The 20,983-nt window shown below is 41.9% G+C and overlaps 1 protein-coding gene across 1 annotated transcript in view; it reads right to left on the bottom strand.

Annotated features, from left to right (window-relative positions):
- CUNH4orf45 (chromosome unknown C4orf45 homolog) overlaps positions 1-9,598 on the bottom strand; it is a 65,027-nt gene extending 55,429 nt beyond the window's left edge. The window contains exon 1 of the mRNA XM_036424365.2: positions 9,328-9,598. Coding sequence (XP_036280258.1) covers positions 9,328-9,388 — 61 coding nt within the window. The 5' untranslated portion in view covers positions 9,389-9,598. The remainder of the gene's footprint in view (positions 1-9,327) is intronic.
- Between the last annotated feature and the right edge of the window lie 11,385 nt (positions 9,599-20,983).

Here is a 20,983-nt window from a genome sequence, read left to right as displayed (position 1 = left end):
GTAAGATAACTTGCAATGTACAGGGATTAACTGGACCCAAATACGTCTCTTATTCCTCGAAGCCTCCAAACTCGTTGACGCAAGTGAAAACTGGGCCTTTTTGTCAGAGTGCTAAATACCTGGCCCAGAAATCAATGAAGCTGCCCAACCAGCATGGCTCAGTAGTTGAGCGCCAACCTATAAACCAAGAGGTCATGGTTTGATTCCCAGTAAGGCACACACCTGGGTTATAGTCTCCTATCTCCACTGTAGGAGGCAGAGGCTCAATGATTCTCATTTTTGAAGTTTGTATTTCTCTCTCCCTCTCCTTTCCTCTCTGAAATCAATAAAAATATATTTAAAAAAGAAATCAATGAAGCTGAAGGAGGAAGTATGGAATGCTCTGAAGGACCTTCCCCATACCAATGAGGTGAGCCAGTGTATCAGCAACAGTGGGAATGGGCTGCAACATCTCCTGGCGGTCCGCACCTACCTTCTGAGCATGGCAAAAATTTGTCCATTACTTCACATCTGCCTTCCACATTGCACACAAATGTCTTTTGTGGCTCAGCCTACCCCAAAGCTATGCAGAGCAAAGCATTATGGCAAATGCAGTTCTAGCTTAGGTATGTTGATTACACAAACCTACCACATTTAGATTGTGGCTATGAATTCAGTCTAGCTAACATGCTACGGTGGTCCTCTTATTTGCATATGACATGATTTATTTGACTCCACTATTAGGTAATACATATCAACTAATGATGGGAGCTAGACAAATACATGAACAACTATCATTAAGTATGGCAAAAGAAATAAATAAATAAGTAAAAACATAAAAAGGGAGATATATTTTTTTACCCCAAGCAAGTATAGTGGCAAAGTATGCTGATCTTGTTCTCTTTGAAAAATTGGAGGCCATATTGAATTGCTGGAAAGATGTTGAGATAGATTCAGGGTCTTCTTCTTGGGTTTGCAGTAGATGTGCTGTTGCAGCTGGCCTTTAATCAAGGGGAACAGCAGTTCCAAGTCAAACAGAGGTAAACAGGCCAGTGATTACCTCCTATCTATAACTGGGCTAGACTGCTTCAGGTTAGAGGTGGACATCTACCTAGCGATTCCTGTGGAATAGCCTGGACCTTTTCTTCTTTCTCTGATGGGGTGCAAAGGAGGAAGTTGATAATGACATATATATGAGGCAACTCTTGCCTGGTGTCCTGACATCATGAACACTTCCCATCCTGCTTTGTGCAGAATTCAGATGACGAATTCTATCTGCACCTTGATCCGGAGAGGCTGGCCTGGCAAGGACAACAACTAAGTGTCAGAGTCAGGGTGACCAACGCATCCCAGTCTTCACACTGAAAGCTCAGTGTCCCGGGAAACTCCTTGTGTTTCTGGGTAAACTGAGACAGCTTGTCTTCCTAAACATGTGGATGTGACTACAACACAAATTCTCAAGTGGGACAACAGGAGAAGCTGAAGCCAGAAAAGAGAACAAAGTAAATGTACAAGAAGGTGACACTAACCATCTGGCCTGCTGGATTTGCCAAGTTGGGGTTGGAGTGGGCACAGTAAACCAGCTCTGTACTGGGGCTGAATTTCAAAGCTTTATCAAGATTCCCTAAATTTCTCCTTTGGTATTAGGTTTTTTTTTTTTTTTAATGTAAATGAAGATACACTAGGGTTTGTGATGATCTATGCACAGCTATTTTTTGTGACTGTGGAAGAGAAGAGAATAGGGAGAGATTGGGTAGTGGGTTCAGGGGTTAAAGGTCTATATCAGTTCTTTGAAGAAGAGAGAAGATAGGAGATCCAAATACTTGGGACCCCTTTTTGATGAATAGACTATAGGAATGGCCATCCTAGTACACATTGTTGAAGCTGCCATAGGTAGGACTTCCTTGCTCAAAATTGTATCTACTTCTTTATGACTAGTTGAGATGTGAGTGAGTGCCAGCTAACTGAAGTAGCCCTGACCTTAGACCCTCTGCCCTGGGCCTGGCTGGGGTGAGGTGTCTTTCCCTTTCCATTTCCATTTACCTGTGGCACTGCTCTCACCCACCTTCCATGAACTCTCTGCTTTAAGAGATGGCCCTTTCTGTCCAATATGTAATTTGCCTTTTGGCACACTCTCAGCTCTCAAATGCATGTTTCAAAGTGAAAACATTTTAAGCTAAGACACTCTGTCATCATGTCAGGTGATTCACAGTGGTGAGCTGAACATTCACATGCAGTTTCTGTCTGAGTTTGTTACATCATCACACAAAAATGGCTGCACAAACTCTCATCCAAATCTGGAGATAATGTCTGAGGCAGTCCTCCGAGCCATTAACACTATGACTGCCGCCAGATGGAAATGCTGTGGACCAGGACGCCCCTGGTCCCCAAACCCCACATCAGGAGTGCAGAGGCTGGCAGCCTTCCATGCTGCTTGTGAATGACAGTTTCTCCGGCCGCTGTCAGGGCTCAGAGAGACCTGGGGGAGGAGCAGCAGGGAGTTGTTTATTTAACAATGATGAATGGGGTTCTTGACCTGTACGTAGACTAATGTAAATAACTTCCTAGTGTATAGTCCTCACACACAATAATCCATACCTAGACAGTGTTTCCGCAGCATGCCCCTCCCTGGGAAGCAAAGGTGGGGTTACCACAGTATTGAGGATTGACTGCAAACTCTCATCTCAATATCTCAATATTTATCTTCTGAGTAATTATATGTCTCAGGTCCATCATAAGCAATCTTTTTTTTTTTTTTTTTGTATCTCTGAAGACAAGAGGCGCCGACATTCCTTAGGGCATTTCCACACGTCAGAGGGGTGGGTCTGTGCATGCATAGGCACAGGCATGCCGTGTGAAGGGTGGTGATGGGGAAGTGAGTGTGGCTCTAAGGTGTTCACACACGCCTCAGGAAAGGAAATGAATGAGATTGACCACGTCAGTTCCTAGTATTGTACAATAATAGGTTTGCTTTTTTTAAAAAAAAAAAACAAATGTCTTTATTTAGCCCACATGACTAGCATGTCTACTTTGTTCTGCTTCTGTTTTGTGAAAAGAGGGTGGTAATAGCTATTTAGCTTGTAAATTGGAGTTTGAACGAGTCTGAAAAACCTCTAATAGAAAGAAATGTAGGAGGTATTATTTCCTTGCTGTGAGCAAAGAATTTGTCGGACATGAATGCTGTCAGCATTTATTCACTAATCTTCCTGAACTTCAGATAGTTTTGTTTGCATACGTTTTGACTACTGAGATTCCTAATTATCCTGTCATCACTAACATAATTCATTGGGCTGAAATTTTTATTTCATTTTTGTATAACCACTTATAGGATGATATAATGCACATTAATTTGAAGTATACAAATATTTCTATTCTTCTTTTTTAAAATTGTGGGCTTCTAAATTACTTTTAAAATTCAGTGGCTGTGAGCTGAGACTATAGGTTTTCTAAATGGAGGCAAATTAGACCTCACAGAGTAATAGACTTGGAGGGTGTGTGAGCTCCCAGGAGCAGCATGGGCACAGTTCCTATTGCCCTGGGGCCTCCTATGTTCCCTCTGTGTCACATGGAATCCTGTTTCACTTTCTCTTGGTGTGCTTGTTTAACATGCAGGTTCTAGAGCCCCAAAAACTCTGAATTTTGAGCATTCTGCATTCAAAAAAGTCTCCAGCCCTAGCCGGTTTGGCTCAGTGACTAGAGCGTCGGCCTGCAGACTGAAAGGGTCCTGGGTTCAATTCCTGTCAACGGTGTATGCCCAGGTTTTGGGCTCGATCCCCAGTGGGGGTGGTGCATGAGGCAGCCAATGATTCTCTCTCATCATTGATCTCTCTCTCTCTCTCTCTCTCTCTCTCTCTCTCTCTCTCTCTTTCTCTCTCTCTCTTTCTTTCTATCTCTCTCCCTTCCCCTCCTCTCTGAAACCAATAAAAATGCATACATTATTTTTTAAAGTCTCCATAAGTGGTTCTTAAGCATATTAAATTTTGAGAATCAGTGCCCTAGAATGGGATTGTGGTTAGTGAAGACTCCCCTTCCGGGAGATCTTAGTTTTATTGGCAGTAGAATGTGACCAAGAACCCCAAACTGGTTCTGGCTCACATTTCATGACTCAACCGTGGATCTTTTTTCCTAGGTAGTCACCTCTCTCCCCCAATCATGCCCTGGTGAGTTTCTGTCATTGTTTACTGAACTTGAGAGCTGCTGCATATTTATTCCAGCTGCTTAGGGTTCATGGCTCTGCTTTTTTGGTGCTCTCACCTCCCTCCCAAGGCAGGTCTCTTAATTAATTAGAATGAGGTTTAGGAATAAACCAAATCTCCCCTCACCTCTACCAGATTTCTTCTAGTTCTTGTCAGAGCAACTCCGTCCTTCTCAGACTCTGCTTGCAGATGAGGCGGTAGGCTTCCGTGTGACATCAGAGCATGGTTACAGAGCAGGGGCGAGCAGTGTGCCTGTTTCTTCTCTTCAAATGACTACCTCTTCTGCAATTCTGTAGTTTTCAGAAATTATTTCCTTTCTTTTAGAAACTGCTGTCTCACATAAATGATTTGACCAGATACGCAAGTTGCCGTCTATTTCTGTGACGTTATGCTTAGAGATTATGGATAACCTTCTATCTGCCTCACACTTTTCCCAGAGCGTATTTCTCTTAAAGATGATTCTTGTGGTCAGAGGGACCTTTTCTTAAGCTCTGTGAAAGGTTCGCCCTTTTCTGAGATAAGTGCTGGCATTTGGGGTTAGCAAGACAGTGGCACATTTTGTTTTTTTATCACTTGCCGTGAGTGAAACTGACAGGTGTCAAAGGTAAAGTGCTTCCTTGTTGGAGTTAAACAGGTCCTTCCTCTCCTCTTCCAGGAGAGGGGGACAGAAGGAGGAAACAAGCACAAAATAAAGAGACAAATGTGATGTCTGTAGTGAAAGACTCCCCACAGGGGCACCCTACGCAGCTCTTTCTATTCTTCCTGGCCATAGAAGGGCATATCGTTTCATCAACCAAGGTTACATGCATTCATGAGGTTTAAAAGTAATATTCCAAAATCTGCCATTCTACCATCATACCTTTTTCATGGAACTTGTTTCCTTTAGTATTATTTAGGTCAGATTTATAGGAAAATCCAAAAGGCCAATAGTTAACAGGTGAAACATATATATACATCTTTGTGTGACCTCTAATGATTAGAAACACCCATGCTTCTGAGCCAATGACTCCATGGCCCACAGTTTACTTATATTGCTAGTGATCTGTGTCAAATGATAGTCGTTAACACATACATGGCGCTCACCACACGGCTGGTATGTTCTAAGTATTCTGTGTACGTTGACTCACTTGAAATCCCCAGAAACCCTATGAGGGGGGTATTATTGCTGTTGTACAAACGTTATAGCCGAGACAAGAGATGAACCTATCTTGTCCAAGGCCACAGTAGTAAGTAGTGGGGCCAGACGAGGTTAGATCCTTGTTACTCAACGTGTGGTCCCTGGACCACAGCATGGTAGAACTGCAGATTCCCAGGCTCCCAAGTCCAGACCGACGGAACCAGCATTTGCATTTTAATAAGACTCTCCAAGTGATTAATATGCACATTTTGCAGTTTCAAAACTACTCGTTTAGATCATCTTAGATTATTGCTCTTTGTATCCTTTAAAAGCTTGCTTAAAGCTTCAGACTTTGGGAATAAACTATACTTGGTTGGTTTATTATGAAAAATATATATATAGAATTTTAAGGATGATTTTTGTGTTCTCTCCCAGCACCTCCCTCCTCTAGATAATGAGCTTCTCAAGGAAAAAATTAGTACAACTACTTAAGAAAAAGAAAAGTTCAAAAAATGTTGTTAAATTCATGGTCTATGCAGGCACCTTTGTTTCATTAAATCGTTATAGTAAACCTAATGGAATAGGTTCTACTATACCCAAGTTACAGATGTGAAAACCGAGGTCAGAAAGGGTAAGAGGAAAAGACAAGATTGTGTCTAAGTTTACCACCTTGGTCTCCTGAAATAGAATCTTCATGCTTGCTTCCATTTCCTATAAGATTGCACACTAAACAATCAACTAATCTTTGACAAAAGAATTAATTTTTTCAAGCATAGTTTCAGTAGCAACTTTTTTTTTTCTTCTTAATACTGAGTATTTCTTCCTGATCTGATTTTGAAAGGCTATATTAATGTAATTTATAAGGCATCAATTTTGGAAATTTAAATAAAAATCCAGAAAGGCAAATAAGTCTTTCTTCCTATCTTAGTTTATGTAACAAAGACATTTATTATTCTAAACACACACACACAAACACACACACACACACTCACACACAAAAAAATAAATAAAATAAATTAAAAAACACACACAGAAAAACTAGAGTATGAGACAAAGCTTGTCCTTAGAAGTTCTCTTGGTTTAGATGTTTTCAAAGTGGTAGTAGCAACTAATGATTTTTTCTTGCAAATCCCATTGGCGATAACTTAGATGTCCAGCTGTTTAGGGAAGGATTGGCTTGGAACTGCTGTTCCTCAGGCAAATCATATTCTATGATTATAGAATAAAATGCAAATTAGCCAACCAAATGTTTAAGTACCATTAAAATGTGTAAGCTTTTGTCATAATTTCGTTTTTAAAAGTAGACTGTTTACTTCGTGAATTATAGTGGTGAGACTTACACTGAATTTTTCAGTCAGGAATATTTTATTCTTTCTTCAAAAAGGAAACCACTGGCAGTTCAGTGTGAAGTCATTTTCTATTTTTAAAATAATTGAATTTGAGACATAGCTATTAGTGTGGCAGTTTCACAGGGCAAAAATATGAGATGAATAAATGGGTCTGAAACCCAGGCTAATGGAGCAATGCTTTTCAAAATTACATACACATTTATGTAGTATTTCTCCTACCACTTATAGTTTCATTCATCATATTGCTTTCAGCCATGTCCTCGAGAGTATTTCCAATTCTAATACATTTCTAACAGAAATTGTGATCATTCCTTTATAAGGTAGAATTCTGCAATATTCCTGGTTTACATGAGCAGATTTTCTAGTAGATATAGGATAGCTGACTAAATACATTCCTATTTTTATTTAGTCAGATGTAATATACATAAATACATCAGATAAAAAGGGGACTGGCAGAGATTTACATCTTCAAGGCAGTGTGATCTTGAGCAAGTCACTTAGTTCTCTGAACTTCAGCCTTCCCAACTGAAAAATGATAGATTAAATTAGATGATCTCTTATGGTGCCTTTTAAATTGCATATCCCCTATTAATTATTCCATAAATCTCTTGGATTTGGACCAGAGTCACAAACCCAGGTATTTACCAGGTTGATTTTGAAAACATAGCCACACAAAGTCAGCACACAAATGTTTATATAGCTCTTTTTGAGAATTGCTAAAAACTGCAAGCAATCCAAACTTCCTTTCATAGGTGAATAGATAAATTGTGGTACATCCAGACAATTAAACATTATTCCTGATAAAAAGAAATGAACTATTAAGCCACAAAAAGACATGCAGGAACATTAAATACATATTGGCAAGTGGAAGAAACCAATCTGAAAAGGCTACATTGTGTATGATTCCAGCTCCATGACATTCAGGCCAAACTATAGAGACAGTGAAAAGATCAGCGGTAAGGACTTAAATAGACTTTTTTTTTTAAAGAGGACATGCAGAAGGCCAAGGGACATATGAAAACTTGCTCAAAGTCACTAATCATCTGAGCGATGCAAATCAAAACAACGAGGTACCGTGCCACACCTGTCAGAATGGCTATCATCAACAAATCAACAAACGACAAGTGCTGGCGAGGATGTGCACTGCTGGTGGGAATGCAGACTGGTGCAGCCACTGTGGGAAACAATATGCAGTTTCCTCAAAAACTAAAAATGGAACTCCCATTTGACCCAGTGATCCCTCTTTTAGGAATATATCCCAAGAAACTAGAAAAACCAATCAGAAAGGATATATGCACCCCTGCGTTCATAGCAGCACAATTTACCATAGCTAAGATTTGGAAACAGCCTAAGTGCCCATCAGCAGATGAGTGGATTAAAAAACAGTGGTACATTTACACAATGGAAAAATCACTTAGGAGATTCCAGGAAAAAATTCAGTCTGTGACAAGAGAATCTAACTGTATTACACAGCCTCACTGAAAGTAACTTTGGAAATGAATAGAACCTGTATATTTTAAGCAAAGGGAACTGCAAGGAAGCACATTACTCCAGTTGATAAAGTGCTTTTTGTTTTTGTTTGTTTGTTTGCTTGCTGGTCATGGAGTTCAGGTTCACAATTCTGATACTTGTATACATGTAAATGGCAAATAGCTGGGGCCAGATTTCTGATGATTAGAGTGGGAGTTGACATATAAGCAAGGGGATATGCTTATAATATATGCTCATTATTTAAACCTATAAATGAAATAAGATGAATTTTATTATAGTTTCTTATAGACTTATCACAACTAGTAGATTCTATTTAATTACATCTTATTCTAATTCTACACGCATACACCACCCAAATCATTTTGAACAAGTTAAAGGAACAAAATGAAAGCAAACAATTTTACTAGGTCAAATGCACACCTTGCTCCAAGTTTTGTCGAGCAGATATGTTAAATTTATAAAAGAATGTGAAGTTTAAATCAATAATAATTAAAATTTGATCAAGGTGTACTTTTTATTAGCATCAAAGTAGTTCCTCTTATACAAAGCAAACTTTGATATAAAGTTTGTGAAAGCTCAGCTGTAGCGAGAACTGGGATGTCACAGATCAGTTTATGGAAGCACATTAATGCCAGGCTGAGTATGGACAGTAAAAGTAGCAATATCATACAAAATAAATATATATAGAATGATTATGTCATTCTTTTTATTTATTGGTTGACGAGAGAGAGAGGGAGGAGGAGAGAGAGAAACATCAGTTTGTTGTTCCACTTATTTATGCATTTATTGGTGGATTTTTATATGTGCCCTGATGGGGAATCAAACACACAACCTTGGCATATCAATGACACTCTAACCCACATGTGTCAAACACAAGGCCCGCGGGCCAAATCCGTCCCGCCAGGCCTTGCAATGTGGCCCGCACCGCGCTGTCATCACTGCACTCCACTGCGTTTCCATCACAATGACAGTTTATGACTGTTCAGTAAACCATTCGGCCCACGATTTAGGCTGGATTTTAGATTTTGGCCCCTTCTCTGATAGAGTTCAACACCCCTACGTCTAACCCATTGAGCACCTGGTCAGAACCAATTCTTGTATCCATTATGTGAGTATCATATATATAAGCATCACATGAGTGAGGGATAAAGAAAGTTTAGATCTCCTTGTGAAAGCACATAGAAAATCTCTTTACCTGTAAAAATCATGCGTTTTCCCACTGTGGCAGAGAGGGGCTCTCGGTATGCAATAGACATGATGGCCAAGGCCTGAACGGTGCCGCTGGATTTGGTTCCTCGGCTTCCTCAGACCAGTTTATCTGCACCAGCAAGACTTAAAGACTGTGGTCTCTACTCTCCCTGTCTGTGGCCTCAACAGATCGGTTGCTAAGGACTCTTTATGACAGAGAGAGGGTGTTCCTTCCAACAGAATTCAATATTCCAACCTCCAAGAATAGACAGATGCAATGGTAGCATTCCCAGGAATTGCATCCAATAATGTAGTATTTTCCTTATCTATCAATATCAAGTCAGAACAGACCTGCTCAGGTGCTAGATCTAGAACAGGCTTGTCACAGATGGCCTGGCAGGGTCAGTCAACATTACCCAAAGAGTGTTCTGCATAGGGGTGCTCTTGGGAAAAAAAAAAAAAAAAAAAAAAAAAAAAAAAAAAAAAAAAAAAAAAAAAAAAAAAAATCAAGCAACAACCTCAAATCACGGTTAACTGCATTTGGAAAACTTGGAGTAGACAAAAATGTTTTTATGTTGACATTATTGCAGCTGTCCCCTACTTCTCTCCTTTGCCCACCTTCACCTGCCTCTGCCTCCCCTTCCTTTGGTCTCACCAAACTATCCTATATAATAAAACCCTAATATGCTAAGTATCCTGTCGTCCGGTTGGCCATTCAATCAATCAAAGTGTAATATGCTAATGATATGCGAAGGCCACTTAACCACTCACTATGACATGCACTGACCACCAGGAAGCAGACAGTCAACAGGTCAAACAGTCACTATGATGTGCATTGACCACCAGGGTGAAGGTGCTCTGACTGGCAGGTGAGCTTGCTGCTGGGGTCTGGCTGATCAGGACTGAGCTCAATGAACCAGACACACCCTGGAGCCGGTCCCTCCCTAGCTGGCCAACCTCCCATGTCCTTCTCTGGCCTCGATAGTGCACTGGTTGGGTCCCTTGGCCTGACCTGCACCCTCTCACAATCCGGGACCCCCTCAAGGGGTGTCAGAGAGCCAGTTTTGGCCTGATTCTGCAGGCCAGGCAGAAGGACCCCACTGGTGCATGAATTCATGCACTGGGCCTCTAGTTGTATATATATTTCTTTCCAATCCCAAATTCTAATACTTCCTTAAACACAATCTGTGCCCTGGTCATAAGCAATCTATTTATGGTCCCCATAATATGGGAAACTCTTTCTTCTGAGCCTTTATACATGCAATTGGTTCTTCCTATATCATTTGTATGCAAATACTTCTTGTCCTCCAAGCCAGAGCCCATTCCTCCTCTTATAGGAAGATGCCTGCGGGCATAGCTAAGCATTTTCTCCTTCACACCCCTTTAAATTTCTATGATATAGTGGGTATATCTATCTTTTTAACTCTTACTACTTTGTTTCGTCTATTTTGTCTGCCTTCTCACTAGAATGTAATTCCCAAGAGTTTATGGAAAAAGCATTTTTATCCATACTTCAATTTTCAGAGACTGCTATGCAATAGATATTTAATAAAGGTTTGTGAAATTAATGAATGAACAGCTAATTCCAGCCTGCCCAGAAATACACTGAGTGGCCAGATTATTAGGATAATAATATCAGTGTACTTCTCTTAAGTACCTCATTTATTTGATATCAAAGATACTATAAATCGTGCACCTGATCAGTCTTCCCCTTTGCTCTGGCTGATAGAAAGCTCAGGAAAAATAGGAGGTTGATCTCCAGCAAAAGTCTAGAATACTTTTGCTACCCATCTGAGATACAAATACACTGAGTGGCCAGATTATTATGCATTCAGAGATCATAATAATCTGGCCACTCAGTGTATAATGCTGATCACCTGATAATTCATGGAATATAAATTCTAATAGTAATTTCAAATCCAGCATTAAATGTATGGGGTTCTCTTTTGTTTGTTGAGAGAAATTAATATATGGAGACGTTTGCTAGTGTAGTGGGCAGAGAGATGCACCACCCGTCCCCCTTCAAGGAAGGGCTGTATCTCAGCTGCTGGAAATGCTGTCAGCAGACGGCCTCCAGCTGTCAGCAAGTCCAGGGTCTGTTTAAGCGGCAGGGAGCTGCCTCTTTTGCCTGAGGTCAAGCTCTATTACCGGGCAGCCTGTGTCAGGGGACTAAGGGAGGTGGGGCTCCAACAGCCAGTCATGTCCGCTGCTACTTGGACAGTTATTTCCCTGGGTGGGCGAAGGCTTGGCTGAGTCCTCATCACAGGTCAGCTTCTTCCGCTGCCCAATCCTGCTCCAGCTCCAATCTCTTTCTGTTCACAGATGTAGATCCCAAATAAGCATCTTGCCCCCCAACTTCCAGAGAACTGACTTGCGACACAGATAGGAGTGCTTCTTGTTCCAGCCACTCATCTTCTCACTCTAGAACGTCCATCTTTGGCTACTGATATTACTCGGTAGAAAACGCCTTCCTGTCATGTCCTTCGGTCATGACCTGCGTGCCTCTTCTTTATCTGTAGCTTCGGAAGCTTGCCTATTTGTTCTGAGGTGGCCTAGTTCTGGTAACTATAGTCACCGGGTCTCTATGGTCAGGTGAAAGCTTCTTTCTGAAAATGACCTATTTGTGTCCTTGGAACTGGCATGTCCCACAGCATCCATGTTTGAAATCTCCTGGTGGAAGACGGGAACCTGCCCAGGGGGTACATCATTTGAGGTTTTCATGATGCTGAAAAGAGAAAGGAAGGAAGAACCGGAATGAGGAAAATTAACTTTTTAGTAACAAATGCAGAAAATAAAGAAGATGGTGGTTTTTGGCTAGGGACCTCCCATGAATCTATCGTGGGAAATGCAGGCTTCCACTTTGCCTTAAAGACTGTTACAAATCTTACAATCCACTGTGGGCTTAGGGTCAGCAATTCTGATGGCAAAAGACTGGAGGGAAGCAAAATAGAGAAGAAAAATCAGAGTTAATTTTTCCCTATGAAATTATTCTGGCCTCTCCTCCCTCTGGCCATCACCACACTGTATCTATGGGTAATGCATATATGACTTTTGGCTAATCTCTTTGCCTTCTTTCATCCCATCCCTTCCACCCCTATCCCCACTGAGATCTGTCCATCTGTTCCATGCATCTATGCCTCTGGTTATATTTTGTTCATTTATTTTGTTCATTAGATTCCACATATGAGTGAGATCAAATGGTATTTGTCTTTTTCTGACTGGCTTATTTCACTTAGCATAATAATCTCCAGGTTCAGCTGAAACCAGTTTGGCTCAATGGGTAGAGCGTCGGCTTGGGGACTGAAAGGTCCCGGGTTTGATTCCGGTCAAGGGCATGTACCTTGGTTGCGGGCATATCTCCAGTAGGGGGTATGCAGGAGGCAGCTGATCGATGACTCTCTCTCATCGATGTTTCTAACTCTCTATCTCTCTCCCTTCCTCTCTGTACAAAATCAATAAAATATATTAAAATAATAATAATAATCTCCAGGTTCAGCACTGCAGGAGATCATAGTCATGATCATGGCCAAGAGGAGGAGATGGAGCTGCAGAGGCTCTCAAAGCCATTCAAGGGTTTGGACTTGATTCTGTAGGCAATGAGGACCCTTGGTAGGTGTTAAACAGGCAGAGACTGGTCAGTCTTGGGTTTACATAGAAGATCCTTAACTTTGGGGAGAAGGAGCTTGAGGCAAAAAGCCTGGGGACAGGGCCTCAGCAGGCAGCTGTGTAAGTGGTTCCAGGAAGTGACAATAGGGACCTGAACTAAGGCAGAGGTGATAGGAATGGAGCAGAGACATTTGGGAAATGTGCTGAATAGAGGTTACAAGGGGTCAGATGACCTCTGTTTTCCCGCTTGGGTCACTGGCAAGTAGTAGAACCACAAAAGTAGGACAGAAAACCAAGGCCAATCAATAAAGTGAGGTGTGGGTTTGTGTATGAGGCATGGCAGGCTATGAGGGCAGTTAAAATTAAGCCCAAATTATCCTAAAATGTTGTGACAGCTACCGAACTTGTTACAGGGGATTAAAGATGATCTCCTGTGGCCACCAAACGCATTTCTGTTGGACAAAATGCCTTTTGTTCATGAAACAATAGCAGCCTCCTCTGCTGAAGCAGGTTTGCCGCTTGGCACAAAGGACATTGGGCTATTGTCTTGCTTCGCTAATTTAACAGTGACTTCAGAGTTGATCACCACTTCCATGGTACAAGGTGAAGGCCAGCCCAGCAGCCCTACAAAGCACATCCTGGTCCAACACGTAGGAAGGCATTAAATTATTCACTGTAATGACGTAAAAGCAATAGAAATTGGAAACTTTCGTTCAGCAGTGGTATACATCTCTAGGCAAATATGGGTCAGAATTTGCTAAAATTACACACTAGCATTCAAATATCCTATTACTAAGCACTCTTTGCAAACTGGGGAGGTTTAGCACCTGGGTACTAGTAAATCTTTCTCTATAAATTTCAGCACAAAATATTTTTATAAATATGTTTATTGATTTCAGCCGAAACTGGTTTGGCTCAGTGGTAGAGTGTCGGTCTTCGGACTGAAGGGTCTCAGGTTCAATTCCGGTCAAGGGCATGTACATTGGTTGTGGGCACATCCCCAGTAGGGGATGTGCAGGAGGCAGCTGGTCAATGTTTCTCTCTCATCGATGTTTCTGGCTCTCTATCCCTCTCTCTTCCTCTCTGTAAAAAAATCAATAAAATATAGATTTTTTTTTAAAATATGTTTATTGATTTCAGAGAGGAAGAAAGAAACAGAAACATCAGTGATGAGAGAGAATCATTGATTGGCTGATTCCTGTCCACCCCTACTGGGGTTTGAACCTGAAACTTCAGCATGTGCCATGACTAGGAATCAAACCATGACCTCCTGGTTCATAGGTGGACACTCAACCATCAAGCCACACCAGCCGGGCACCTCCTATATTTCAGTTTTCAGGCAACAGTCATGGAAAACACATGGAATGGAGTCACAGACTTGGCTTTAAATCTCAACCACTCTTATTGTGTAACATCGACAAGTTGATTTTTCTGTAAAATGAGAAGTGTTATGCCTACCTATAGGGCAAAGGAGATAATGTATATAAAACACTTTTCACCATTCATGACACATAGTATCTGCTCAATAAATATTTGCTATAATATTAGTCTTGTCACCCCTCTCCTTCACCTTTGCCACTCCCCAATATTATCTTAGAAAACACACACAATGAATCCAAATTTAGAGTGTGACCACCATGACCTAACTTTTTATATTTGGGTTTGCAAGGCCAGCTCACAAAAGGGTCTATAGTCTTCGTCCTTCTCTTTTAGCTAGAATTCAGGTAAGTTGGCACCACAATTATAGTGGTGTTATTTCCTGCCTGTCCAGTCAACCCAACTTCCCACAGTTGCTTTTTCTATAATAACACAGTTTTTAAACAATTAAAACCACAAAACATTATCATTGCTATCTCCTAATTGCTAAACCATACATTAAGAAACAATAAATAATTAAAGCAAGTATTTTAGCAACAATAATGGTCATATCTTCCAAATGTGCAAATAGTTATTGTTACCAAAACTGAGCCCCTCGGGGGATTTTTTCCCAGTGAGGCCCTCGGGTTTTTTCCCCCCAGCAATCTGATGGGGGGGGGGGGGGGGTTGCGTAAGGAGCTAACCAAAAGGTACAGGAGAGCAGGAAGCAGTCAGGACAAAAAGCCACCCGCCGCTTCCCTCCAACCCAGGGACCTTTCCTCCCCACTCTGGCTGACAAAAGAGTCTGTCCTCTCTTTTTCTCATGCAGCACTGAGGATATCCAAAGCCTTTGGAATTTGCTCTAATGTGTATGTGGTCTTTCACTGCCCACCGGCTTAATGTTCCGTTAAATCGTCTTCACTGAGCAATGAACAAATATAATTGCAGGCTTACTATGTGCCAGACACCGTGCTAAACACTTTTCCAGAAGTTTCCTCATTATCTCCGCAGTGATGCTCCGGCACAGAATTACTCTCCTCTGCTTGCTGATAAGCTCAGTGAGTTCTGCTATCACTGCTGTGCTTATTGTCCCCGTGTGACCAAGAATGTAGAATCCAAAGTCTGGTTAATTATTTCTGAGTTGTTATAGCTGAAACCTAAGTTTGATTGTCAACAAACACATTTGTTTTTGTTGTTGTTGTTAATCCTCACCCGAGGATATTTTTTCATTGATTTTTAGGGAGAGTGGAAGATAGAGGGAAAGACAAAGAGAAACACATCAATTGGTTGCCTCCTGCCCTTAATCAAAATTGAACCCGGGACTTTGGTCCACAGGCTGACGCTCTATCCACTGAGCCAAACCAGCTAAGGCTAATGGTACTTTTAATAGGAGTGACACTCTCCCATGTGGTCACAGGTGGAAGCTAGTCTCTGTTGTGCTATTGAAACTTTCCAGGCTGTGAACGCAAGTGGTATAACAGTAACATTCAATCCTCGGTTTTCTTACCCTTATACCCCTCCTACCTTTGAAATCACAAATAAATCAATCTACTTCCAAATTTCTCCTCTAGTCTAGTACCCACCTGGCCCCATACATGGTTATTATAATAGTATTGGCTATGTCCCCCATGCTGTACTTGAATCCTCATGACTGCTCTGTAACTGCCAATTTATACTTCTTAATCCCTTCACCTTTTACATCCAGTCCCCCAAGTTTTCTCTCATCTGTCAACCCGCAGACCATTCTTTATAACTATGAGTCTGTTTCTATTTTGCTTGTTTATTTTTATTTTTTTAGATTCCAAGTATAAATGGAATCATATGGTATTTGTCTTTCTCTGTCTGATTTATTTCACTTAGTATAACATCTGTTAGGTCTAACCATGCTGTTACAAATGGTAAAATTTCATTCCTTTTTATGGCTCAGTAATGTTCCATTGTATATGTGTACCACTTCTATTTTATCCAGTTATCTATTGACGGACATTTAGGTTTATTCTGTATCTTGGCTATCCTATATAATAAAGAAGTAAAATGCAAATTGACCCATTGAAGATGGCCACCCCCACGTTGTCACCAGGGGAGGGCAGTTGGGGGCAACCAGGCATGCAGAGGAGGACAGGTGGGGGGGACCAGGCCTGCAGGGGAGGGAAGTTGGGACAACTGGGCCTATAGGTGAGGGCAGTTGGGAGTGGTCAAGCCTGCAGGGGAGCAGTAAGTGTCAATCAGGCCAGCAGGGGAGCAGTTAGGAGCCAGCAGTCCTGGATTATGAAAGGGGTGCAGGGTGGGCTGAAGGACCCCCCTCCCTCCAGTGCATGAATTTCATGCACCGGGCCTCTAGTTGCAAATAATACCACAATGAACAAAGAAATGCATAAATCTTTTCTAATTAGTGTTTTAGATTTCTTCAGATAAATACCCAGGAGTGGAATGGCTAGGTCATATGATAGTTCTATTTCAAATTTTTTGAGAAACCTCCATACTGTTCCCAGACTGGCTGCACCAATCTACATTTTCACCAGCAGTGCACAAGGGTTTCCTTTCCTCCACATCCTCACCAATAGTTGTGGTTTGCTAATTTATTGATGATGACCATTCTCATAGGTGTGAGGTGATATCTCATTGTGATTTTAATTTGTAGTTCTCTGATGATTAGTGACTTTGAGTATCTTTACACACAGGCTTTTGTTCTTTATATTCTAACTTGGCTGTTGCTCAGGCCAGCGAAGTCCACATTGGCCCCTGGCCAAAGAATTCAGGTAATCTCTGCTCCCGACTGCCTCTGGGCTTCCAGCTACCATTCCATTCTCTGTGCAATTTTGACTCAGACTCACACCAGGAAGAGAGATAAGAGATGACCCATTGGAGGGCTGCCAACAGGACAACACAATTTGTGTAACAGCTCTTTGGATGACTTAATGAGCATACTACTAACACATAGGGTCAACTAGACACTACTGATTTGCACACCCCTCTACACTAACCCTCAGGTCTTTAGTTGAATGCAGTCCCCTTTGCCATACTTACCTTTTGCTCCTGTTGAATGACCTCTATTGCCTGGAGAAACCTACCTGTGGGAAATTTCTTTCATCACACTCTCCCTCCACCCAGCACCCTTTTCCTGTCTCTCACCCAGTTCACCGGACATGCTTCAAGTTATTTTCTCTAGAAACTCCCAGGTCTCTCTGAAAACACGGGGTGTGGTGAGCTCCCAGGAGGAAGCAGAGAGGGAATGTTTCCCGGTGCCCAGCCAGGAACCAGCCCTTCTTACTTCTCTGAGGAGATGTACTTTCATAATGGAATATAAATATTTACTTTCATTGTTTGTTCATTTATTTTGTTCTTTTGATTCCACGTGTAAGTGAAGTCATATGGTGCTTGTCTTTCTCTATATCACTTACGAAGCGGAGTGTCTTATATTCATCTAGCTTCCCGAGATGAAGCATAATTTACAGCAGTTCCTCATCGGAACAGGTGATATCAATGTCAGACCTTTGACACTGAGAGCAAAGACAGAGCTACTTACTATTGGCCAATCACTTGCCAAGCCATAGAAGGAGCATGCCAATCTATGGAAATTGATCTTCAAAGAGGGTCACTGCAAACTTTCATAAAAGTAGCTGTCAGCTTTTACTTGAAATAGATCAGACACTAGTTTATACTCTGGATATTTGGTCTAGTCTTAAGAAAACACTTCACTTCTTCGTAAATTTATACTTTTTAGCAAATTCAGCAGGATTTTAATGGGAAAAAATAACTTTTATTATATATTTTATGTGTTTGTTGTTTTTTTTTAACTTAATCTTTTTTTTCAACTCTAATGCAACATTTAAAATGTGATTTCAAATGTCTGGGAACAGTTTGAGCTGAGGAGGGTGACAACCAGGAAAGGACACATGGTCCTGAATGGCATGGTTCAGTGGTTAGAGCATTTCCTGGCACCCTCAGGTTTGATATCGGTCAAGGGCACATACTTGGGTTGCAGGTTTGATCCCTGTCCCTGGTTGGTATACATGCAGAAGGCAACCAATTGATTTGTCTCTCTCACCTCTCTTTCTCTCTCCCTTCCACTCTCTAAAAATAAGTGGGAAAAATATTCTCAAGTGAGGATTAACAACAATCACAAAACAACAACAAAAAAACAAAGAATATGTCTGGGACCTCAATGGTGGGAGAAGACCCCTCCCCAATCCCCACTATAACACAGCCTGGATGAGAGAAGTTTAACCTAAACCAAGTTAAATTTCCCAAGTCAAGGAAAATGAAGTTTGTGGTGGAGAATGAACCGTGGACTTCAGGAAAAATAGCAGGATGTGAAAGGAGGATTTGGTAGGCTGGGAGGCAGCGAGGGAGAGGCACTGAGGACCCCAGAAGGTGGATCACATCAGCTTCGCTGTGCTGTGGTTACCCAAGAAACTGGAGAAGTCTGATTGTAGGAAATGTTCTATTTTTAGTATTAAGTTGTTTGTTATCTTGTGCTTTGCAGTATTCCATTTGGCAGCCTCCTGTTGGTGGCATTTGGGGGAGTTTAAGAAAGCGGGTAAGGCCTGTTGTAGAAGAAAACTGAGGGCAAGAAGAGCACCTCAGTGGCAGATGTGGTGGAGAGGGGTGGGGGATGATTCCAGAGAGAACAGTGACAAAGGGGAGGATAAACCCGGGTGTTACGAAGCGAGTCCCCAAGAGATGGACCACCGGAGCCAATTTGATTAAGCATGCTAGAATTTATTACAGATTCGAATCTGGACTCAAACCATGGCTGACGCAGCAGCCGGTAAACACCCAGGTAAGAGCCCTGATGGAGGGGCAGTCCCTCCAGAGCGCTCACACAAAAACACAGACAAACACACACCTACCGCGGCCAGTCAGGCTCTCCGGAATGGGGGTCCCTCATGGTCCTGGCTGGGGATTCCAGTCATGATCCCCAAGGACCACCAGGGAGCCGAGTCCGATGCAATAAACAAAAGAGCCATCTCTATGCTAGCATAGGCTATCCCACTCATGCTGGCAGCATGGCGGAAGAGAGCGAATTTCGCCCAGTCCAGGAGTTTTATTCAGGTCGGAGATGTCACTGCCTCGGCTAACCCTGATTGGCCCCTCAGGACTAAATTCTAAAGACTGGGGACGGCCTGCAGGGTTGGTTCCCAGTCACACTCTGCTTGACATTGGATGTGGCCCTATCTTGCCCATAATACAAAAGCAGAACTAAAGGTTATCTACAGTTTCTACCCCTGAAGCTACTGAGTCAGTGGGAGTCAATCTCCTGTAACTACCCTATTGTTTAAGCAAGCAATCGAAGGTAGAAGTCAGATAGCAAGGTTAAAATTCAAACAGCAGTTTTTACCCAAGTATGAGTGCTACCATATTTCACCGGGTAGCCTCCAAAATCCTAGAAGAGAGGATTTCCACAATCAGGAGGGAGATAGCCCGAGGCAATCATTAGGGGTATTTCAGTAACAGCTGACTCTTAGCTGGTTTTGCTCAGTGGATAGAGTATCAGCCTTCGAACTGAAAGGTCCCAGGTTCAGTTCTGGTCAAGGGCACATACCTCAGTTGCAGGCTCAATCCCAGACCTATCGATAGTTGGGTTGAGTGTGGGAAGCAACCTATTGATGTGCCCCTCTCACATCAATGTTTCTCTCTCTCTCAGTCTCTCTCCCTCCATTCCACTCTCTCTAAAAGATCAATGGAGCCCTAGTGGGTTTGGCTCAGTGGATAGACCGTCAGCCTGTGGACTGAAGGGTCCCAGGTTTGATTCTGATCAAGGGCACATGCCCAAGTTGCAGGTTCGATCCCCAGTAGGGGGCATACAGGAGGCAGCCCATCAATGATTCTCTCTTCAGTGATGTTTCTATCTCTCGTCCTCTTCCTTCCTCTCTAAAATCAATAAAAATGTTTTTGTTTTTTTTTAAAAAAAAGATCAATGGGAAAATACCCTTTCGTGAGGATTAACAAAACAAACAACCACCAGCGGAGCCCAAAGGCTGAAAAGCCTGAGGATTTCAGGTACTGATATCTCACACCTACATGGAGCCATAGTCCAAATATCACGACAGTACTTGAAAATAATATTTTATTACTATAAAAAGTTTAAGTAATGAGGGCCGTGATTGTTTAATCCTTGGGGTGTGTAATCTTAACTTTATAAAATGTAGGAAAGCCGGAGTATTTTTAAGTTGATGTAATCATAGCTACATTCCTTATTTTGGATGACTCACAGTTTCTTTATATAAGCCGAACATTGTTCTTACAGCAGCCAGCACTGGAGTTTCTCTTTGGTTGAAAACTTAATTATTTTTTGGTCATTGAAGATGAAGAAGGAGAAGCCCTGGGGTATGGTCTAAAGGAGCCTATGACACAGATAGTTTTAAATCGTTCCACAAAAAAAGTAAAAGGAACGTGGGGGGTGGGGATGGCAATGTGTGAGGCAGGGCAGGAAGAAGGAAGTGACGTGGACTGAAGAACTTAGAAGGATGGAAGTGGACAAAAATGGTGTGATAGTTCACTTGTTGCTGTAGCACAAAGTATCCCAAAACCTAGTGGCTGTTTCCTGCAGGCCCCCTACTGGGGATGGAGCCCGAAACTCAGCATGTGCCCTTGACTAGAATCGAACCCAGGATCCTTCAAGTCTTCAGGCTGACGCTCTATCCACTGAGCCAAACCAGCTAATTGTGTATTTTTTAAATCACCTCTGATTTTCAGGG

Source organism: Pipistrellus kuhlii, unplaced genomic scaffold, assembly GCF_014108245.1.
Source record: "Pipistrellus kuhlii isolate mPipKuh1 unplaced genomic scaffold, mPipKuh1.p scaffold_m20_p_8, whole genome shotgun sequence".
Lineage (NCBI taxonomy): Eukaryota > Metazoa > Chordata > Mammalia > Chiroptera > Vespertilionidae > Pipistrellus > Pipistrellus kuhlii.
This window is presented reverse-complemented; position numbering and strand designations above follow the sequence as displayed.